Source organism: Phacochoerus africanus, chromosome 8 (assembly GCF_016906955.1).
Source record: "Phacochoerus africanus isolate WHEZ1 chromosome 8, ROS_Pafr_v1, whole genome shotgun sequence".
Classification (NCBI taxonomy): Eukaryota; Metazoa; Chordata; class Mammalia; order Artiodactyla; family Suidae; genus Phacochoerus; species Phacochoerus africanus.
In genome coordinates, this window is record NC_062551.1 from 158,707,094 (window position 1) to 158,731,469 (window position 24,376).

The following is a 24,376-nucleotide window of genomic DNA, read 5'->3' on the forward strand; positions in this document are numbered from 1 at the left end:
TGAGGAAAAGTTATTTTAATTTTCTATTAAATATTCATCCCCAAACATTATTTTACCCCATTCTTACTGAATTATTAGAAATAGCATTAGCATTAGAAAAACTAGGAAGATAAACGTGGATAGTTAAAAAGGAAAATTATAACAAAGGTAGGAGAGCTTTACAAATTTAATTAATGTGAGATTATCATCTGAAAACTGTGCATCTCAAAGCAAATTTTATTTGTTCAATTATTTTTCACAACAGTGTTTTATGATTCCAATACATTGATTTTTTTTTTCAAGAAGGAAACCCATTTTAAAAAATGTTTATTTTAAAAATAGGCCTGTGTGCAGCTACAGATTTTTTTATCTCCCTAGCTCTGATCCTATGTCCTCAACTTGGGAAGAAAATATTGTTTAGATGGCATGAAATGCAAATTTTTAAAGTGTTTTTTTTTTTAAACATTCCATTACAGAATTTTAAAAATTATCAATGAAAATAGATGAAGGTCATTAGTGCACAATATTAATTACTGTTCAACTACTGGTGTTCGTTCTCTTCCCTCGGCCTCCCAAGGAAAACTTAAATTGACTCTTCAGCAGAATAATCCTCAAACATACTTTATAAGCAAAATGAGAACTGTTGTTTACATAGTTTTTGGATTTTGCTGTTCCTAATTTTATTCTAAAACTCAATTGTACCCTAAACCATAATTACCACATTAACTTTGTAATGCACATTTGTAGGCAATTTTGCAAAGCAGTAGTATACCATCAGGTTCTATTTACCCAGCCCGTAGGAAAAACAGGATTGGTCACACCCATTTAAAAACTAATCTCATGCTATTTGCCAATGTGAATTTTCAGTCTAGGTTCTGACAGTGAAATATACGCATCTATATATTTGTATATCTCATCGTGATTTTCAAAGGTAGGCAAAGGGAGTTCTTCACAGCTTAGCTTTGCTGGGCTGAAGCTGAAGATTCTGTAACTTCATAGCCAGACCCATGTTGCCAAGGACTTTCAATTTGCCTTGAAAGAAGGCCTGTAAGAAGAGAGAAAATTTATTATTCGGTGTTTTGGGTTTTGAGATTGCTGATATTTCTAGACTACCCAGTCCCGAGATGATTTATTTATCCAGATCTCTTAAACTTTCCGGAATAGATTTGGAACCAGATTCTTCAAAAGGACCAATGTGCAAAAGCCATGCTTTTCGCAGAGCAGTCAAAGGTGCATCCTCCCCAAATGTGTTCTCTGAGAAACTGAGCCTGCTTTTACCTGCCTTCCTCAAAGGGAGTACATTTTCCAAATATTAGGCAAAGTGGGTCCAGACTAGACTGATTTTGTTTAAATCCCGTTACACGTGGAGCAGAAATATGAGCTGAAATTTCCAGGGCTCGGCTAGCAGGGAGAAAAAGCGCATGCGTAACTCACCAAGAAACTCTTGGGAGTCAATACAATGTGGGTGAAATGCCACCAAGTCTCTTCCTTTTTCGGTCTCCATGATCAGGACTGATTCCCTACAGAGGGAGGCCAGGCAGCCTGCTGGGACCGAGGTGCCTGTGCTAAACTTTGGCTCAATAAAGAGCATCAAACCGATCCCAAGGGCAGAGCCACAATTTGTTCCATTTCACAACTGCCTGGGATTAGATCACATGATGTTTGCTAAATTTATCATGTAACAAAACCCCAGGAAAACTTTAAAGAAATACCAAAACTGAGAACACAGCATGATTTCCCTGCTATGATCTCAGCCTTTTAACTTAATTCTTAAAATAAGGGAAAGTGAGAGGAGAAGTTTCTGGTAGCCTTCGCCTCCTAACAAGTTCACTAAGATGTCACGGGCTCTTCTGCCTCAACCGTAGGAAGGAACAGAGCTCTGCTTTCTCTGCACCTTCTGGTAAGGGTGACTAATTCCTTTCTTTTCCCCCTTCCTCTGTCTGGACAAACTAAATATTTCCTTTCTATATGGCACACAGCCTTCTGTCTGATGGCTTAAAGGTCAGGTGTCTCAGAACACGATACACTGCACATATGCCTTAAAAATATGGACCAGGAGAAATTCGCCATCTTCCCCTTTTATTAATTAAAAGAGGAAATGGCTTTTTAGTTAATCGTTATTATAGAAAAGACACACCTTCACCTTTTAGAGAACCCAAACTTAAGAATCACTTAAATCTGGCCCCTAGCGTGTTCCTCCCGTGGGCTTCCTGTTAGAGAGCACAGTGCTTTGTTTCAAATGCAGCCAAACACTGAAATTATAATTTCCACTGCATTTGATGGTTTCCAGTCAAATCCTCTACGGAGCATAAGGAAAGGCCATTAGCACAACCACAGAAAGGTCTCCAGGTTTTATCTGTAATGCCTTTGGGTGCTAACAGGTGTTCAGGAAAAGCAAACTGACACTTCACTCCCCCAAACGGGGGGCAAACAGATAAACTGAGAGGACGAGGGCAGCTGCGTGTGAAGTCTGCTTGCCCTGCCAAGGAAGCGTGCAGAGTAGACCGAGGAACAAGCAGCAGTGGGTGGGAAGGTGGATGTCCGCCAGCTCCGAGACTGGTGGCCTGTGTTCTGTCCAGATTTTTGGAGAGGGTGCAGTGGGTGGAAATGCCAGCTGTCAATGGTGTGTATTCAGCCGAAACGTCACAGACCCAAGTCTCTCACGTGTCAACGCATCGACTGAAAGATGCTTAGCTGCCTTGAAAAAGCATTTTAAAAAGGCACAGGAATAGGAGTCAGATTTAGCTGTTTTATCCAGTCTTTCAAATTATGAGGGTATGGCAGGAACAAGATCTAAAACAAACCAGGCCAAGGCAACAAAAAATAAGGTTACAATGGAAAGCAGCAGCTTAACTTCCTTTGTGTTATCTACGGCTAATGGACGGCTCAGGACACCACATCTGTTCAATCCTGTGCCTCTCAACAGGGGAAGAAGACCTTTGACGATCTGGGGGCCCAGACCATCTAGACGAGACATAAACCCATTTTAGACAAATACAAACTAATCCAGGCATCATGCTAAGTTCTGGAGACAAGAAGATGAACAACGGAGTTCCCATTGTGGCTCAGTGGAAACGAATCTGACTCATATCCATGAGGATGCAGGTTCGATCCCTGGCCTTGCTCAGTGGGTTAAGGATCTGGCATTGCCATGAGCTGTGGTGTAGGTCGCAGACGTGGCTCGGATCTAGCGTGGCTGTGGCTGTGGCTGGGCCAATGACTACAGCTCTGATTTGATCCCTAGCCTGGGAACCTCCATGTCGCCATGGGTGCGGCCCTAAAAAGACAAAAAAAAGAAGATGATGATGATGAACAAGATATGGTTCATTCCCTTGAGGCAGACACCGTCTAGCAGGGGCACATTATGAACAATAAAATCAGAGACCTGCCAAGCTTGCAGTCCAGGAAGTGGCCCAGAAGAGGGACTGTCCACAGCCCCCTCGCAATGCAGCAGGAGGTCTTTGGAAAGGACATTTTGTCGAGAAAGGACAGTTCAGGTGAAATGAGAAGAGGCAAAGGTATGAAATGGAAGGGGTCCTGCCTTTGTTCACACCCGTCCCTCTTTCTGCCTCGATGGCTCCTACTCTGCATGTGGGCAATGCCAGTTCCTAATCCCCCCTGGACGCAGCCAGGTATCACGTCACAGGGGAAGCCTTCTCTGATGGCCCAGGAAGACCCGGCTTCTCCTTCCCCCACCCTCCCACCCCAACCACAAGCCGGGGGCGGGGGGCACCTCGAATATTTGGCTGCACTTAAGTCTTTTGCAAACCTGACTTATACCGAACAGGGGATGCCCTGAGCATGGAACTATTTCTTAGTCACCTGGGTATGTGAAGTACACAGGACAAAAACCTAAGAAAAAAGAAAAAAAAAAGAGAAAGTACACAGGACAGGGTCTGGCACATGGTCAAGCTCCACAACGGTCTGTCATTTGTTAAGTGAACCTTTCGGGAAACACGGAGTTTGGCGGGTCTGCCCGCTCTGCACTGACCACTTGCTGAGGCGAGTGATAAAGAAGAAGAGGCCACCCCCCCACCCCCGAATAGAGGCATATAAGCACCATCATACTCACCAACTGAGGATTCATTTTACCAGTCATCAAAGCCACTAAGTCTGAGTCGGACATCGTGATTGTGCAGTCGGCTTTCTTATCTGAAACAGGGACGGGCAGAAGGCAGGAGAAAAGCGAGAAGGGTTCAGGGTCATGCATACATTTTATGAGACCGACACGCTGCCTCCTGTGCTAAGGAGACAACACACGAACACATGTTAGTCAAAAGCCACCGAGTGCATCGGAATCACATCCGGCAGGAGTGTGGCAAAAAGGGCACTGACATGCATTTCTCTGGTCACCTGGTAAAATGTGGCATAAATCCCAAGCAACCTCAATATTTAACAAGAGGGCACCTTATTAAATCAATCATGGTATGTTCACATCATACAAGGCGGCCGTCAGATGAGGCGGAACTGCACTCTACCGACTTGAAAAGATATTCATGGGATATTGTTCATGATACCGTCATATAAGCCAGTTACAAAACAAACTGTAAGCGTGAGCCCATTTCTTCCTTCGAAACAGACATTCAAGTCTACATATATAGGAAAAACATCTGGAAACTTCGACATCGATACAGTAATAACAGTCACTGTGGCGCCCAGACTCTAAGGTCTGCCTTCGGGGGTTCGTGCCTTCCTAGAACACACCCTCGCGTGTGGGCAGGACCTGGGACTTGCGTCTGGCCTCCAGAATGTGGCAACGGTGATGGGATGCACTTCCTGAGTCCTGTGACATTCTGCAAGACTTGTCTTGCTGGTTAACTCACTGTCACTCTCCTGCTGGCCTTGAATAGACTAGCTGCTATTCTGTGCACTGCATACCACATATAGAGAGGGCTCCGGGGTAGGATGCTGGCCTTTAGGAGCGGAGGGCAGACTCTGACCTACGACCCATAAGAACGAAATCGATCACGGTCACAGCTGCAAGGAAAGTGTCAGCAACATGCATGGGTTTGCACAGGAAGCCTTCCCCAGTCAAGTCTCCAGATGAGAACCCAGCCTTGGCCAAAACCCTGCCTGACGCCTATGAGACCCTCTGCAGAGGATATGGCTAAAGCTGCCTTCCGCCAACTTACCCATGGAAACGGAAAGGTACTAAATGTACGTGTTGTTTTAAACCACTAAGTCTGTGGTAATTTGCTATGTGGTAAGAGAAAATAAATAGCTATATAGATCAGGGTTAATGGATTTTTCTGTAAAAGGATCAGACACTAAATATTTTAGCCTTTACAGGCCACTAGGTCTCTACTGCAACTACTCAATCCTACGCCTATAGCACAAAAGCAGCCACAGATAATACATAAACAAAGGAATGCAGCTGTGTGCCAATAAAACTATTTGCAAAACAAGGAGCAGACTGAGAGGGAGAAGATATAAGCAATTCACATATCTAACAAAGAACCCGTATCCAGAAAATATGAAAAACTCCTATCACTCAATTAGAAAAGGTTAGATGGTCCAGTACAAAAATGGGCAAGTAACGAAACAGGCACAAAAATAAGATCTCCAAATGTCCTCCCCCACCGCCCGGCAAAAGACATGAAACAGTGTTCAACTTCATTAATCAGCTGGAAAGTGTACATTAAAAGTAAGGGTGAGATACAACAACTTACCCCCTAGAATGCATGGCTTAAAAAAACAGACAATACCCAGAGCCGGTGAGGATAAGGAGCAACTGAAAGATCATGTAATACTAACGGGACTGAAAATGGTACAGCCACTGTATTAATTAATTAATGACTTAATTTTTGCCTTTTAGGGCCACACCCACAGCATATGGACGTTCCCAAGCTAGGGGTTGAACGGGAGCTACAGCTGCCGGCCTGCGCCACAGCCACAGCAATGCAGCATCCGAGCCTACACCACAGCTCATGGCAACACCGGATCCTTAACCCACTGAGCGAGGCCAGGGATCGAACCTGCAACCTCATGGTTCCTAGTCGGGTTCATCAGCACTGAGCCACAACAGGAACTTCCCATACAGCCACTTTAGAATAAGTTCCTTACTAAGCTGAACATACGCACGCCATACGACCTAGCAACACCGCTCTTAAGTATTCACTAACAGGAACAAAAACATAAACCCGCACGAAAACCTCTATGTAAATGTTCGCAGTGGCCTTACTGAAATTACCAAAAGCCAGCAGAAAACCCGAAGATGCATCAGCTGGTAAATGGAGAAACTACACAGCAACAAAAAGGAACGAACTACTGATAACACATGCAACAACATGAATGAATCCCACTGAAAAGCAGGCTCAAGGCCCTGCACACGGTATGATTCCACTTTCAGGTTATGACATTCTGGAAAAAGTGAAACTATAGGGACAGAAGTCAGATGAGTGGCTGCCAAGGCCTGAGGGTGAGACAAAGGGATTGGCCACAAAAGGACATGAGGACATTCTGAGGAAATAGTCTATATCTTGATTTTTGATAGTGGCTGTACAACTGTGTACATTTGTCTAAATTCATAGAATTATAAATCTAAAAAAGGCAGATTTTATTGTATGTAAATTATACCTAATAAACATGATTTTTAAAAATGACATTATCAAATATGGTAAAAAATGTGGAAAAAATGAATTCTCATATAAGATGGAAGAGAATATAAAATACTATATCCACATCCGAAAACTGGCTATATCCCTCATGACTTAGTACTTCTACTCCTGGTTATATGCCAAATGTAAATAAGCACGTATATTCACTAAAAGACACATGACAATGTTCTTAACAGCTTTATTCATAAGGCCCCAGCATGGAAACACCATACATCAATCGTGAACTGAATAAATAAATTCCAGTGCATTCACACAGTAAAAACGAACTACTGCTACATGCAACCATATAATGAATCTTTTTTTTTTTTTTTTTTTTTGCTTTTTAGGGCCCCACTCCTGGCATATGGAGGTTCCCAGGCTAGGAGTCCAATCGGAGCTGTAGCCACCAGCCTATACCACAGCCACAGCAACACGGAATCTGAGCCACGTCTGTGACCTACACCACAGCTCATGGTAACGCCGGATCCTTAACCCACTGAGCGAGGCCAGGGATCAAACCTGCAACCTCATGGTTCCTAGTCAGATTCGCTAACCACTGTGCCACGAAAGGGAGCTCCCACACAGACTCTTTTGATCTTTACAATAATCCTACGAGGGTCCAAGAGGTCAAACAACTTGCCTAAGGTCCCACAGCTAATAAGTGGCTGAGCTAGGTATGAGAGCAGATTCTTGCTGCCAGAGCCCACATTCCCTACTCCTAAGCTCTATGGCTTCCTCCCGTTAGGGAAAGGATACAAACATTCAACAGATAAGGTTTTTTTTCTTTCTCTCTCTTTTTTTTTTTTTTTTTTTTTAGGGCCTCACCCACAGCATATGGAGGTTTCCAGGCTAGGGGTCGAATCAGACCTGTAGCTGCCAGCCTACACCACAGCCATAGCAACGCCAGATCTGAGCCGTGTCTGCGACCTACACCAGAGCTCATAGCAATGCTGGATCCTTAATCCACTGCGCGAGGCCAGGGATTGAACCTGCATCCTCAGGGATACTAATCAGATTCGTTTCCTCTGAGCCACAGTGGTAACACCCAACAGCTCAGTTTTAACTGGGCCTTCATCGATGCATCAGCATCGCATGAATCCCAGGTACTTTCTTAGCTCCTTGAGTCCTTTTGAGGAGTCACAGAAAATTCTACTGTATTTAAGTGAAATGAATGTTTACCATACAGGCTGGGGAGGAAGCAATGATTTACTGAGCACTTTCCCCGCCAGGTGTTTTACTCACCTCATCCCACCGAATCCCCACCAGAGTGCCCCAGGGGGACATCATTCTCACCATTTTCAAGACCCCTGGATTCAGGGAAGGTAGACATCTAGCCAGGGACAGAGCCAGGGTCTGAACACAGGCTTGGGGGTCTTCACAGGCTATGCTCTTTCTACTGTACCTCAGGGATGGGAAACTCTGAGGCTCGCTGTACCATGCTCCCCAAAGGGGCAGGGCTGGGAACGCAAACAGGTGCTTGAGAGGGCAGGATAAAGGAATGAAAGAATACTAATCACGTTAAAATGAAAGCTGTCTTCCCAGATATATGCTACGGGAGTTGTTTCAAAGGTTTGGAGGGAAGGGCAGAATTCATGCAGAAGCATCCAGGCAGCAAGAAAACATTACAGAAAAATGCACGAAATCTGAAAGTCTCTGTTATAACCATCTGTATCGCTACCAAACTCTATGGATATAAGCAGATGAAATACATTTCAAGTAATCTTGCTTGGTTAACAGAAAGCAGACCTCTCAACAGCACGTACATGTCAAAAGAACCAGCAATTCTCTTTAAGATGCCAGTCCAAACTAGGACAGGTTATTAATGCTATAATACGGCTGATCGCTAACAAACGGTCATTTGTTGGCCAGTGTGAAAGGACCTGGCAATTTCCCATGGTAGCTTTTACTGGCTAGGTCCATATTTCAGCACCATTCCTGGCTGCCAACAAGTATCAGTTTCGGCAGAAATTCAGGGTAAAATCCCTTCAGGTCTGGGATGGGGCACCTGATGGATGTGGGGAGGGCTCGCTGCCAGAGTCCATATGCAGAGAGCAAGGTTTTTCTGAAACGAGGCAGCATGTGTCCACGAGCATATTATCTTTTCACGACAAACATGAATGACAACACAGGAAACATTTTCTGTAAAAGTCACCTTGACAGTCTGTCTGGGTGTATCAACATATTATCCTGAAGTAGCTATTAACCATGCGTCATTTTTAAAAATTGGCACTATTTCCCCAGAGTTGCCTTTATTTCTTAAAAGCTAGCATCTAGAGGAAGCAGTGTGTTGTCATCCTACACTCCAGGAGACGGCAGCACATGAAGGCAAACGTAGTTATTTTTCTGCCCACCCATGTTGAGGAAAAAATGCTGCCCACGCCAGATTACGGCCACTTGGCTCTTCCCTCATTAATCTCTGGCGGATTCCATAAACAACAGCACGTATGACACTGCCCTTAACCTTCTCTTTCTCCAAGCTCTCGCCTCTATCCCAGGAGCTCTGCCAACCTCTTCTCTCTCAGAATCTCCCTGGATATTTACCTATCTTCTCAGAGTAAGAAGCACCCATCCCTTCTTGCGGAGGCCAACCCTCCTGCCACCTGTGCTCCTGATGTCACTCTCCCCTCCGGGACCGCCCTCAGCAAGGCAGCAATGAATGAACTCCACCCCCTTCACAACCTCCAGGAACCATCAACTTCACCCCAGACATGCCCGCAGCTGTCATGGAACAAGATCCTTTTTTCCTTACTGCCAACCATCAGGCTGTCCTTTCTGCCTCCTCAGACGGTGGTAACCAGCCATCCTCCTCACTGCCTTTGATTTCTTCCCAATTCATCCAGCGTCACCTTCTAAAACACAGCTCTGACTTTGCACTTCTCCGCTTAGAAGGCTTTAACAGACGGATCATATACCAAATCACTTTCAAAGTTCATAGCACAACCCTTTAAGAAGCTCGGTCCCATGCATCATATTTCTTAACCACACCAGGCTCTCTCCAACAAGAGAAAGATAACAGACGAATTCAGTTACCATGTACCGAGCATCATGCATTTTGCTGTTCATTTTTAAATTATTTATTTTACTGAAGGCCGACCGCATAGCAGGTACTATTCTTGGCACTGTGAATGCAGCAGTAAACCAGAGAGGAGAGAAGCTCCGGCTTCATGCAGCTTACAACCTAAGCGAAGGGATGGACAAGAAGCAAATAAATAAGATACGGTCTGTCGGATAAGCGCTATAAAGAAAAATAAGGCAGAAAAGGACAATAGGGAGTGGTTATGGGGATGTGATTTTAAACGTGTGGGTGGGGAAAGGCTCACAGAGAAGGTGACATCTGGGCAAAACTCCAAAGGGAGTGAGCGAACAGGCCATGAGGATATCTGAGGGATGACAATTCCAGGCAGCAAGTCCCTGAAGGGAACACCCCACGTGCAAGCAACACCAAGGGGGCCTGTTGGACTGGAACAAAGTGAGGCAGACTATAGTGAGTCAGAGCCAACCAAGGCCAGATCACGTGGGCCACGTCTAAGAACTCTGGCTTCTCCTCTGGTGAGCTGAAAGCCCCTGGATGGTTTTGAGCCAAGAAGGGTCCCGATCTGACTTGAGTGTTTTTGTCTTTTTAGGGCCACACCTGCAGCATATGGAAGTTCCCAGGCTAGGGGTCAAATCGGAGCTGTAGCCACCAGCCTATAGCCCAGCCACACGGCAACACTAGAGGTGAGAAACAGGGAGGCCACGAAGAGAAATGATGGAGGCTTAGACCAAGCTTCGTCGTAGAGGACAGAATCTGCTGGTGGATCAGACTGAAGGGCTGCCGATGACCTTGAGGGTTCCGGGCTGAGGAACTGGTAAGAGAGAGGAGCAACTCGCCGACATAGAGAAGACAGTGGGGGGAGAACATTACTCAGGGGAGGGAAGGAAGACGCGCCGCTCAGTTCCATACGCGGTAGCTCTGCAATTCCTAAGACGCATCCAACTAAGCTTGTCAATTAAGCAGCTGGAGAGGCACCTTGGAATTCAGTGCCGGGGTTCACGCGGAAGGTATTGGGGAGTCATCAGTGTAGACATGGCCCTAAAAGCACGGGACTAGATGAGAGCCCCAGGGAGTGGATATAGACAGAGGTGGGCTGTAGGGCACCCCAACATTTAGACTTAGAGATGAGGAAAAACAGGAAAAGAGCTCAAGAAGGCACCTGGGCACTAGGTAAGAAGAAAGTCTGGAAAAACGATATTATTACGAGGGCTGGGAATGAACCACTGAATTTATGAGCAGCACGGTGGTCACTGGCCACCTTGGCAAGAACAGTTTGAGGACAGTGATGAGGACAAAAACTGCCTGGAGTGAGGGCAAGAAAAACCAGGATGAGAAGACGGGGAGATATGAGTATAGACAGGTCTTCTGGTCACACACCCATACACCGAACCACATCCCTTACAGGTTAATTAGGAGATAATTCTCTTAAGCCTGCAGCGACCCTATGAGACACGTACTATTTATTAGCTCCATTTACAGATTAAAAAAACAAAAACAAAAACAAAGCTCACAGAGAAATTAAATAATTTGTGAAAGACTAGAATCTGTGAGTGGCAGGACCAGGACCCCAAACCCAAGTTTGTTGAATCCTAATGCCAAAGGCTGGCGACAATGATGGTGCCTCCCAAGCTTTGGGAGGAAGTAGCTGGGATGTATTTCTGTTCCCAAGGATTCGTGAGTTCTTTTTTTCCTTTCTCTCTCTCTTTTGGCCGTCCCTGTGGCACGTGCAAGTTTTGGGGCCAGGGACAGAACTTGAGCCCCAACAGAGACTACACCAGATCCTTAACCTCCTGCACCACCTGGGAACTCCCACCAGTTCTTTAACAAGGGCCTATGCCTCTAACGCCGGCTGTGCGGGAGAGCACAGAGCAGACCCCCGTGTTCCAGGGTGCGCCTGTTTGTCAGTGCGCCTCTCTGAGGTCACCGCTGCGCTGACCTGAGTTAGGGAGCACGGCTCCTTTGCCATTCTTCACGTCCACCACCCAGGTGGCTTCTCTGCCCTCGGGGCCATCCTTCACCTTGAAGGCGAAAACACCACCAATCTTCTTCACAAACTGCTCCCCTTCCTGGAAAGAAAAATAACAGTTATATTAAGTTTACTTCTCTGGCTTTTTTCTGAAGTCCAAGGTTTACATAGATGGATGATGCAAGCAGCTGAGCCAGCAGGCAGTCCCCCAGCTCCCTTAGGATCTTTTACCCAGAAACGTCTGAAAGGCAACCAGGCAACAACTCCTCCATCTGCCACATCGTTTGCTAAAAATGGCTTTCTGGGTCCAGCTGGTGGAAGGACAGGGAGAACGGGGGAGTGAGTGGCACAGCTGCATTTTCTACTGAAATAGCCTTCGTTTGTCTCAATGTCTGCAAGGTTCACTCGGGCATCTCTAAATATAGGAACCCTAACTCTGCTTTTTTTTTTTGTAGGTAAATCTCTTCATGTATATTTTTGGTGTTTCACCATCAGTTTAAAGATAAGCAGTTCGACTCATTTCCTGGATTAGTATAAAGAACTATACAAGTTGGAGTTGCTGTTGTGGCATAGGGAAGACGAATCCAACTAGTATCCATGAGGATGCGGGTTCGATCCCTGGCCTTGATCAGTGGGTCAGGGATCCAGCACTGCTGTGAGCTGTGGTGTAGGTCACAGTTGCCGCTTGGATTCTGCGTTGCTGTAGCTGTGGTGTAGTCTGGCTCCAGCTCCAACTTGACCCCTAGCCCGGGAACCTCCATATGCCTCGGGTGCAGACCTAAAAAGCAAAAAAAGAAAAAAGATTTAAACAAGTAACATATCATTCACCACCTACTTTTTTTTTTTTTTTTTTCTATTTCTTTGGGCCGCTCCCGCGGCATATGGAGGTTCCCAGGCTAGGGGTCGAATCGGAGCTGTAGCCACCAGCCTACGCCAGAGCCACAGCAACGCGGGATCCGAGCCACGTCTGCAACCTACACCACAGCTCACGGCAATGCCGGATCGTTAACCCACTGAGCAAGGGCAGGGACCGAACCCGCAACCTCATGGTTCCTAGTCGGATTCGTTAACCACTGCGCCACGACGGGAACTCCCTCACCACCTACTTTTGGATCTTGGAGAATGAAGCTGGAAAAATAATCTCAGCCCCATATCTCTGAGGGCTGGTTTCCTTCCTCTCTCACTCTCCGCTTCCTTCTCATTCTATTTCATCTTTCCTCACTGAAGTATTTATGGATTGAAACAATAATTGGCACCAGACGTTGTTCCAGGCACTAAGGAGCTAGAAGGGTAAATGACAAGACCCTATGATCACGATGACAATGCACTGGGATAAAGAGGAACAGAAGGGACGCTACGAGCACAGAGGACCTGCTCAGTCGGCTGGCAGGGTGCAAAATTCACACACTTCAAAAAAAAAACAAAACAGTAATTTTGCAATTATTTTTATTTAGAGAAAAAACATTCTACTGTAGAAAAAAACAGAAAATATCGGTAAGCCAAAAGAAAACATATAAATCGTTGATAATTTCAACACTCGGAGAAAATAATGTTTTGATATAAATCCCCTCCATCTTTTTTCTCTGGATATACATTTTTTAAAGGAAATCGTCATGTAGACACTGTTTTGTAATCCACTCTTCAGTTTCAGATAGCTATCCTTATTACTGTGTCATTAAATATTCTCTTCCATAACTGTGAATGATCACATTATAATCATTAACGGTAGACGTGCACTATACTCCACTTAGCCAATACTCTGTTGCTTGAAGTTTAGGCTAGTCCTAACTTCTGACTGGTATTATACGATGCTGGAAATAATCCTCTTCTATCTAAATATGCTGCTATCACCTCATTTATTTAACCTCCAAGAATTAAACTCTGCTAACTAATAACAATGAGTCTGCAATCAGCACAGGTTTGAACTCCTGCTCTGCCATGTACTTGCATAACCCTGAGCCAATTACAAAATCTCTCTGAATCTCAGATTTCTCATCCGTGACGTGGAGAAAATTATAGTAGCGATCCTCATAGAGTTGTATGGTATTTAAATAACCAGAAAGCCCAGAGTAACTGCTCAGTAAGCGTTAGCATCTTCCCCCCATTCTTTCACTCTACGCTCTGTCTGCTATTCCTGCGCCAACATTACAGCTTTATACACGTACTTTACTCTTTGGTACGGTGAATTCCCATAATTCCTGTCTTCCAAAGATTCTTGACTCTTCTTGGATTTGTTTCGGGGATTTTTTTCCCTCAAGGATGTACATTATAATCATACAGTAAGTTCTTCCTCCAAGAACGCTACTGGATTTAAGATGGGATTACACAGGTATATGGATCTGTTCAGAGGAGAAGTGACACCTTCACAATTCTCAGTCCTCCCATCCATGAATATGGTATATGCTCAAGTTTTCCTTGATGTCCCTCAGCAGCATTTGGTCATTTTTCTCCACACAGGCTTTCGTACATTCCTTGCCATGTTTATTCTTAGTTATTTTATATTGCTCTTGTCAATAACATATTTTTTCATTCTATTTTATGACTGGGTTATTGTAAATATACTAATCTCTATATATTTATTTTGGAATTGGCAACCTTTTGAGTTTTCTTATAATTTCTGGTAGTTTTTATTTCCCATCTTTTTTAGTTCAGCCTTCCATCCCTGCAATGAGTTGTATCCAAGATTCTTCCTTTTGGTATCATATTTATTCTTTTACAAAGATTTTAGTATTTACTATGCTCAGACATTGTGCTACGTACCTGAAATATTCAAAAACATTATCGGATACTAACCTTGGATCCTATGTATGCAGAGAGTCTGGTCTAAGTTCTTTTTTATAACAATTTGAGATATAATTTACATACCATGAAATCTATCCTTTTAAAGTATATATTTTAGTATAGCCCAAGTGGTGCAATCAAACACTACCTAATTTTAGAACATTCGTATCACCCCAAAAAGAAACCCATACCCATTAGCAGTCACTCCCCCACCTTCTCCCACCCTGCCTGACCCTGGCAATCAATAAACTTTCTGTCTCGGTGGATTTGCTTGTCCTAGACATTTCATACAAGTGGAATAATTTTAATATATGATCTTTAGTGATTGGCTTCTTTCATTTAATATAATGCTTTTAATGTTCATCCATGGCGAAGCATGTATCAGTAATTAATTCATTTTTATGGCCAGATAATATTCCATTGTGTACATGCAGCACATTTGGGTCTTTTTTTTCTTCCATTTTTTCATTTTTAGGGCCACACCTGTTGCATATGGAAGTACCCGGGCTAGGGGTTGAATCGGAGCAGCCTACACCACAGCCACAGCAACGTGGGATCCAAGGCACATCTGTGACCTATTCCGCAGCTCGAGGCAATGCCAGATCCTTAGCCCACTGAACAAGGCTAGGGATCAAACCTGCATCCTCATGGATACTAGTTGGGTTCTTAACTCACTGAGCCACAATGGGAATTCCAGATGTGGCACCTTTTGTATAACCATTCATCAGTTGCTGGCCGTTTCCCCTTTTTATTGTAAATAATGCTGCTATGGAAATTTGTGTACACATCTTTACAAGGACTTAGGCTCTAATTCCTTAGGTATATATCTAGAAGGGATTTTTTGGGTCATAAAGTGATGTTTTACTTTTTGAGGAATCATCAAACTGTTTTCCAAAATGGCTACCACATGTGACAAACCTACCAGCAATGAATGAAGGTTCTGATTTCTCCACATCTTTACAACTTCTTTTGTCTTTTTTATTTTAGTCATCCTAGTGCATGTGCCCATCTTTCTCTTATACACAGATAACACACTTGAACCTACTCAGAATCAACCATGGGTCTTAGGACTCTAAGGAAGTTATTCTGGAAATACTGAGTCATGGCCTCAACAGCCACAGAGGCTTTTTTTTTTTTTTTTTTTTGGTCTTTTTAGGGTCACATCCACGGCATATCGAGGTTCCCAGGTGAGAGGTCAAATCGGAGCTGCAGCTGCCAGCCTACACCACAGCCACGTCAGATCCGAGCCGCATCTGTGACCTGCACCACGGCTCATGGCAGCGCCGGATCCTTAACCCATCAGACCTGCTTCCTTATGGTTCCTAGTCAGATTCGTTTCCTCTAAGCCACGATAGGAACTCCACAGAGGCAATTCTTACATGTCAGTGTCCTGAAATCAACTATCAATACTTTCTAGTTAAATTAATTAGACAGGTATTAATATTAGTTCATTGAGCAGAAAAAACAACTGAGGCTCAAAAACGGTTAAGAATTGTTTAGACTGGGAGTTCCCGACATGGCTCAGTAGTTAAGGAACCCGACTAGTATCCATGAGGATGCGTGTTTGATCCCTGGCCTTGCTCAGTGGGTTAAAGATCTGGTGTTGCTGTGGTGTAGGCCAGCATCTATAGCTCTGATTCCACCCTTAGCCTGGAAACTTCCATACGCCACAGATGAGGCCCTGAAAAGCCAAAAAAAAAAAAAAAAAAGAATTCTTTAGACTATATGCTAACCTACTGCCAAGTAATCCATCTAATATAACCTACATAGCACTAACATAATTCATCTAATACCACTTTCGAGTTTGAATTTAAACGGCTGCCCACAGCCTACAGGATAGTCTGTCTTTATCATTCAAGACTCCTCATAATCTGAAGGCTCTGTATTGGTTCTTATCTTAAGATCCTTTCTCATCTTTCTCAGATTTCTCATTCTAATAATACCATTCTGAATGCCAGGAACACACGTGCTTCTATGTCCTTGCTCACTCCCTGACTCGAGTCACTCACCTCCTTCCATTCTCCACTCTCACTCCCCTCTCATCACTTTAAATCTCAGCTCACATACGAACTCTTCAGGGAAGGCTTTTTTGTCTCTACTGGACACTTGGGTGGCACGTTTCTTGTAAAAGTAGTTATTTTCTTCTGGGAAAAAATGTTCCATGACTTTCTTGCCACTAAACTCAAAGTTCCCTGAAGGGCAGAGACATTATGAGTAGCAAGCAATTTGACCAGGGCTCAGTCTCAGGTTAGCTGAACTTCAAATTCAGTGCCCTTGCCATGCGATCATACCACAAAGTAGGTTACATCAACAATTCCAAACTTTAGCCTATGAAAGTAGTTTCCGTCACCATAAATGAATTAAAAGAAAGTTCAAAGCATTTTCCACATTCCTTGAAATCTTTTACCCATCAAGGTTCTGTGAAAATAATGTCGAAGAGCAGGTGCTGGGCCACCCACAGCACCAGGCCGCCTCTGGGGCCAGTGGCCCAGGAATGACCACGTCCAGCTGCGTCTGCCCTAAATGCTTGCTCGAGGCCTCAGAAGAGCCATGGCAGACCCCAGCACATGAGCGCAGAAGAACACAAGCAAATGTTTAGAAATTCCTCCTGAACACTTGGAGAGAAATTTCTCCCACTTCCTTAAGGCAGACACAGATTAATTTTGTACTTGCTGTGACTTTGGAGAACCAACGGATCCTCTTAGAAAACCCTGTCCTTTGGTCAACAAAAACGTTTTTCCATTGAAGAGGGGGTGAGCGAGGGTAGGGAAACCGACGAAGAGCACAGAGTTACAAGGGCGAAACTGGAGATCTTCACACTAAGAGGGCTCTGAGGGCCTCCTTGCCTGAAAAAAAGGACTGCTTTCTGAGTAGGCAGGTCAGGGGGTAGGGCCTGTCGTAAACTTAATAGGAACAAAAAAATGAACACAGAATTCAAAGAAGGGCAGTGGGGTATTGCTAACAAAGACAAAAGTGGAAATAAAATCTGGCCAGACTTCCTTTGCTGGTGCAGAAAAGGCATGAACCGACAAAAGATTTCAAGACTTTCACTTTTTAGGGCTGCAAACATTTAGGAAACTGACAGTCGTGGGAAGGGGAAAAGAAACAAGGGGACAGGGTCCAGGCAAGTGAGGTTACAGAGGGAGGAGAAGAGCATTCAAAGAGGCGAACATGTGCAAAGCTAAAAGACGACCATGAAACGAAAACAGCACTGTCTTGCTAACCCCGGGAATGAAGAATGAAGACGGACAAACAGACACACCAGATACAAAAAAACTATTTACAGGTTCTGGTGGTTTTTTTTGAGACAGAATAAAGTTGGAAAACAAAAAACAAAACAAACAAAAAAAAAACAGGGTGATCTGGCAGAAGCCAACAATCCTATGGGTTACTCTGCAGGTAATTATTGGTGGCATGAAAAAAGTTTTCAAGCTGACCCCTTGGACAGTCCAGCTTCATTTTAGTGGACATTGGTAATGAAAGAAATGTTTAAAACAATATTCAGATATATTTTCCTACTAGACTGGCAATGATCTTTTTTTTTTTTTTTTTTAAACCAGCCAACAAAGCGATGGAGATGGTGTGAAGAAAAAAGTCACTCTTGTGACTTGTCATTAAGTCTATACATGAACAGCCTCCTTTTGGTGGACAGTTTGGCAATATGTATCAAAATGCTGGAGTTCCCGTCATGGCTCAGTGGTTAAGGAATCCGACTAGGAACCAGGAGGTTGCAGATTTGGTCCCTGGCCTTGCTCCGTGGGTTAAGGATCTGGTGTTGCCATGAGCTGTGGTGCAGGTTGCAGGCGCAGCTCGGATCCCGAGTTGCTGAGGTGCTGGCGTAGGCCGGTGGCTACAGCTCCGATTGGACCCCTAGCCTGGGAACCTCCACATGCTGTGGGAGCAGCCCAAGAAATGGCAAAGAGACAAAAAAAAAAAAAAATGCTAAACATACATACCCAGTGACTCAATAATGCCCCCCCAATTACTTCTGCTAAGGTGATCACGGTATTAAGTACTTAGAGATGAGTGCAAAAGGAGAAGAATTATGCCACTTTTTTACTTGCAAGATTTAAATACAACCTGATGTTCATCCTAGGAGGCCAGTTAAATAGACTGTGATACAGACATTCCAATGTATACTACGTGGTCATTAAAACTGATGGTGAGGATTTGTATTTACAGGCAGGGAACAAACTGTCAAGAGGAAAAAACGCAGGTTATAAAACAGCAAGTAGGGAGTTCCCGTTGTGGCCCCGTGGTTAATAAACCCGACTGGTATCCACGCAGGTTCTATCCCTGGCCCTGCTCTGTGGCTTAAGGATCTGGCGTTGCCGTGAGCTCTGATGTAGGTTGCAGACACGGCTCGGCTCCCAAGTTGCTGTGGCTGCGGCTGGCAGCTGTAGTTCCCATTCAACCCCTAGCCTGGGACCTTCCATATGCTGTGAGTGCGGCCCTTAAAAAGACAAAAAACAAAACAAAACACACACGCACACACACACACCAAAAAACCGAAAAACCAGCAAGTAGGCCCACGCTAGTGTATCCCTGCAAGACGGTGGGAGGATGGGTCTGCAGCCCCTGGGCCAGTGCCTGCCTGCTGGGAACTGTCAGCCCTGGCTCCCTCCGCCTCAGGAAGGGCCTGATCATTCGGAAAATTCTAGAAATGCAGGGTGATTTGTCAAGACACATCAGGCACATTAGCTGTTTTCCCGCCCACAGTGCAATCGCCTGAAGATGTTAGGAAATCCTTTGTGCCACACAAGGGAGTTACGAGATACAATGTCTGCCTTTGGTTGTGGCTCTAACATGTTGAAACACACACTTCTTATCCCCACTTTCATAAGTGGTTAAGTAGACTTAGGTAACAGGACTTACCAGAGTCAGTCACCTATTGAATTTACTTACAACTCTTTTCCCAAAGTGGATTTTTTTTTTTTGGCTGCACCCTCAGCACGTGGAAGTTCCCAGGCCAGGGATTAAACCCACCCCATCGCAGCATCCTGAGCCACAGCAGTAATAATGCTGCACCACCACGGACTTCTGAAATGCACACCTTAAATGTTCTGAATCCTCTTCTTTACTTTAGCCCACTTTGTTCAGCTATCGATAGATGTGTAATCTGAATTGTGGTACCTGTGGCTGTAACTGTGCCTTGTTGGTCTCAAAATTAAAAATCCATTGTGAAATTCCAAGATGCCTTGAAGTTTGAAACGAAGTAAACATCTAATTTCGCCTAAAGAAAATAATTCTCTTTCTGGAGAAAGAGTTACTGTTAGATTGCCTTAGTATGATTATTATCTATCAAGAACTAATTACCATACAGTTACTGCAGACCTGGACCAAAAAAAAAATAGGTCTGTATATAGAATATAATTTTTAAAACTCAACATGTATTGTATGATCCTCATTATGTAAACTATGTTCACATACACAGAGAGATGTCTTCAGAAGATACTTACATTTTTTTTAGATGTTTCCATATATTTTTTTTTCTTTTTCAACTGCACCCAACACTTCATATGGAAGTTCCCAGATCTGGGATCGAATCTGAGCTGGTGCTACAACCTATACCACAGCTGTGGCAATGTCAGATCCTTCATCTACCGCACTGGGTCAGGGATCAAACCGGTGCCACCACAGAGACAAGCTGGATCATTAACCAACTGTGCCACAGCAGGAACTCCTATATAATTTTTTAAGTCAACTCATTTTTATAAAAGAAAAACAAATTTCAAAACTTTGGGCGTTTCCATTGTGGTTCAGCGGAAACGAATCTGACTAGTATCCATGAGGACACAGATTCAATCCCTGGCCTCGTGCAGTGGGTTAAGGATCTGGTGTTGTCGTGAGCTGTGGTGTAGGTCGCAGACAGGGCTCGGATCTGGCATGGCTGTGGCTCTGGCGTAGGCTGGCGGCTACAGCTCTGATTCGACCCCTAGCCTGGGAACTTCCATATGCCACAGATGTGGCCCTAAAAAGACAAACAAAACAAAACAAAAACTTTGAAAAACTCAAGTACAAAAAAAATTCTTTTCAAAATGAGTTTTGATATTAGGCACCTTTAAAGGCTCCTTTAAATATTATTCCTTTGAACAGTACTTTCTAAATAAGATCCTTTTAATTCAGAAAGAAATGACATCAAAATAAACAATAACTAAAATCTGGAGATTTACACATCTCTTAAAATGCACTCTTACTAAAATTACAAAGAAGCCATAAGAGACACTCAAAGATCTAAAATACACTCAATTCTTGACAATATGACATAAATTTTCAACTTGTACCACTTCTGGGCTTCCTCAAGCCCGAGGGTCCTCCTGGCAGCATCTTATATAAATCTTACCTCTTCAAGCCTCTTCTCAATCTCCTTAAAGACAAGATTTGCCTTAAATCCGTCAAGTGTAGAGCTGGTTGGAACAGCCTCAACTTGGGGAGATCTAAAAGAACCAGGGAAAAGAATCAATTTCAAGCAGAGTCATATAGGTACTAGGTTTTTCAACGATTATACAGTAGTAATTTTCAAAAAAATGCTACCAGAGATGTTGTGACTCCTACCCAGAGAAAATTGTTATTAAGTCAGTACAACGATAAAGCTTTTCTTCTCACTTTTTCAACAAGAACGGAGTACCCGTTGGGTGAGAGGCACTGTCCTTAAAAACGTGGCAAAACAATAAACCTACCCTCAAGGAGCTTCTATAAGAGTGGGACAAAAGGTGCAAAAAAAAAAAAAAAACATAGTTACTATGAAGAAAACAAGGCAGGCTAAGGGGATATAAAGGAAGCACATTTATGTCTGTTGAGTGGTCTGTTTTAGATAACTTGGTTGGAAAAACCCCGCTGAAGAGCTGATATTTAAATCAGGTCTTCTTTTTTTCTGTCTTTTTTGCCATTTCTCGGGCCACTCCCGAGGCATATGGAGATTCCCAGGCTAGGGGTCTAATCGGAGCTGTAGCCACCGGCCTACACCAGAGCCACAGCAACGTGGGATCTGAGCCGTGTCTGCAACCTACACCACAGCTCACGGCAACGCCGGATCCTTAACCCAAGGAGCAAGGCCAGGGACCTAACCCGCAACCTCATGGTTCCTAGTCGGATTCATTAACCACTGCGCCACGACGGGAGCTCCAAAATCGGGTCTTAAATTAAGTCCATGAGCCAGCCATGTAAAGATTAAGGTGGGGAGGTCAGTTCTCCTTCTGGGGTAAGGAACCTGAGGTAGGAACCAGCTTGTCAGGGAGAGGAACTAGTAGAAGGGCAGCATGGCTGGAGCAGAGGAGAAGATCTGAGGTCCCCGAAAGGTGCAGGGCAAGACAGCAAGGGCATGGCTAGCACTTGGGGGTTTATTTCAAGTATCACGAGAAGAACTGCAGGGTAGGAGCCGGAAAGTAGCACAACCCAATGTACATGTTTTAAAAAACAAATCTGGCGGCCGGCTGGAGAATGGACTGTAAGGGGGTACGTGGGGAGGCAGAGAGGCCAACTAAGAAGCCACTGCAGAAGTCCAGGCAAGAGACGGCGGTGACGAAACAGGGTGTGAAGAAGTGGGGAGGAAGCAGAGGTGGGACTGCAGATTTATTTTTTAGCTAGATCACAAGATGTGACTGTCACAACATCTGGCTGGCTGATACTTAGTGAACAATTCTAGACCGATGGCCTGATGTGGCAGAAGGAAAAGCGTCCCTGCTGCCACAAAGGCCTGGGTTAGAATCCCAAGGCTTCCTCCACTCGCTAGCCACGGGACTCTGAGCAAGCTTCTTGCTCTCTGTGCAGCCTCTAGTGGGGAGGCTGGGAAGAAGGGGCTGAGGACTTTACAGAATTAAATAGAATCTTGTGTGTGTGGTGCCCAGTGGAGACCCTGGCCCCCAGTAAAATATGACTGTTACGGGCGGCAGAGCCTCAAGAGTTAGATCCAGACAGACACTCCAAGGGTCTGAGGAAGATGAAGGCGCCTTAGGATTTTAAGTAATGCCTCTGACATCCCACAAGCATGCCGGCGGTAGCTGGAGCTGAGACTAGAACAACATACAAGGGAAGTCAAGAGCATGGCAGCTGCTCAGTAAGCAAAGCACTTCTTTCCTTCTTTCTCTACCCCTTCTCCTTCCTTCTCTCTTTCTCTCTCCCCACCCACCCCATCCAGTTTTCCTTTCCCTTCGGACTCCCTGTGCCTGGAACACTTCTGTCTTAGCAAACACCCTCTTACCCTGCAAGATCCAGGCCAGGAACCTCCCCTTCAGTAAAACCCAACTACATGTCAGCTTCTCCAAAGCAGATGACATAGCTTAAAAAAAAAAAAAAAAAATCTTAATTTATAACCCCAGTTCTTAGCACACAATGGGTATTCAGAAAATAGGAACTGAATTGCACCGAACTCCTCCTTAGCTAAATTCTAATATTTTTCCTATTCCCTTTAGAGCAGAATTATCTACGGCACACCATCTTTGCAGTCAAAAGGCAGAATGAGTGACCTAAAATCAAGGGATTACAACTAGTCTGCCTCAAGCCAATCTCATTTCATTAATGGTCCAACGTAATCCTTACTGTGTCCCTCTCCAAGACTGCCGCTCCTAACTGTATGTGACAAAAGAATAACTGACACGTTTCAGTGTCCGTACAAAGTATCTTGATACTTTGTGGAACAGAGTCCGGAGAAGTTCTGACAGGTCACCACGGCAGATATTGACCATATCTTGGTTTTTTTTTTTTTTTGCCTTTTCTAGGGCCGCACCCTCGGCATACAGCGGTTCCCAGGCTAGGGGTCTAATCGGAGCTGTAGCTACCGGCCTACACCAGAGCCACAGCAAAACCAGATCTGAGCCGTGTCTGCGACCTACACTACAGCTCATGGCAACGCCAGGATCCTTAACCCACTGAGCGAGGCCAGGGATCGAACCCGCCACCTCATGGTTCCTAGTTGGATTGTTTCTGCTGCACCACGGGAACTCCTTACCATGCTTGCTTTGAAAAGCTCATCAAGCTACTGATTTAGCAACTTTACACCCAGATGGGGGGGGAAATAATATATAAAGCTACATCAATAGTTTCAGAAAATCCTTCATTTTTAAAAAATTTATTTTGGAGTTCCCGTCGTGGCGCAGTGGTTAACGAATCCGACTAGGAACCATGAGGTTGCGGGTTCGGTCCCTGCCCTTGCTCAGTGGGTTAATGATCCGGCGTTGCCGTGAGCTGTGGTGTAGGTCGCAGACGCGGCTTGGATGCTTGGATCCCGCGTTGCTGTGGCTCTGGTGTAGGCCGGTGGCTACAGCTCCAATTAGACCCCTAGCCTGGGAACCTCCATATGCCACGGGAGCGGCCCAAAGAAATAGCAAAAAGACCAAAAAAAAATTTTTTTTTTTTATTGTTATTTCCCCCAACACACTTTTTTTTCCCACTGCCTTCATATTTTATAACTTAAGTGATGAATGTATGCCCTGCTTTAGGGAGCTGAATACAATAACTTACATAATATCAGAAAAGAGATGACTCATATTACAAAAGGATGTTCCTTGTGATTTCTTTATACACAAAGTTCTTTTAGTAGAAACTAAATTTTCTGATTATCTTTGTTTTTTTAATTGGTTTATACATGAATTTTCTGGAACAAATCTAATCTGTAAAATGTTGGATGCTCACCATCACTAATTATTAGAGACATGCAAATCAAAGCAACAATGAGGTACCATGGCACACCAGTTAGAGTAGCCATCAAACAAACAACCAATGCTGGAGAGGAAGTGGAGAAAAGGGAACCCTCCTTCACTGTTAGTGGGAATGTAAATTGATACAATCACTATGGAAAACAGTATAGAAATACCTAAGAAAACTAAATATAGAACTACCATAAGACCCGGCAATCCCACTCCTGGGCATATATCCAGACACCCACTGAAAAAGATACATGATAATGTGAGAAAAAAGAATCTATACATGTACGTGTGACTGGGTCACCATGCTGTACAGTAGAAAACTGACAGAACACTGTACACCATCTATAATGAAAAAAAATAAAAATCATTATATATA

The 24,376-nt window shown here is 44.2% G+C and overlaps 1 protein-coding gene across 2 annotated transcripts in view; it reads right to left on the reverse strand.

Annotated features, from left to right (window-relative positions):
* Positions 1 to 24,376, reverse strand: part of SCP2 (sterol carrier protein 2) — a 121,777-nt gene continuing 97,401 nt past the window's right edge. For both annotated transcript variants that reach the window (XM_047789075.1, XM_047789076.1), the window contains 4 exons: positions 20,700 to 20,793; positions 11,546 to 11,675; positions 4,052 to 4,131; positions 1 to 1,024 (listed from right to left, as the gene is read on the reverse strand). In XM_047789075.1, the coding sequence (XP_047645031.1) occupies positions 929 to 1,024; positions 4,052 to 4,131; positions 11,546 to 11,675; positions 20,700 to 20,793 (400 nt within the window). In that variant the 3' untranslated portion in view covers positions 1 to 928. The remainder of the gene's footprint in view (positions 1,025 to 4,051; positions 4,132 to 11,545; positions 11,676 to 20,699; positions 20,794 to 24,376) is intronic.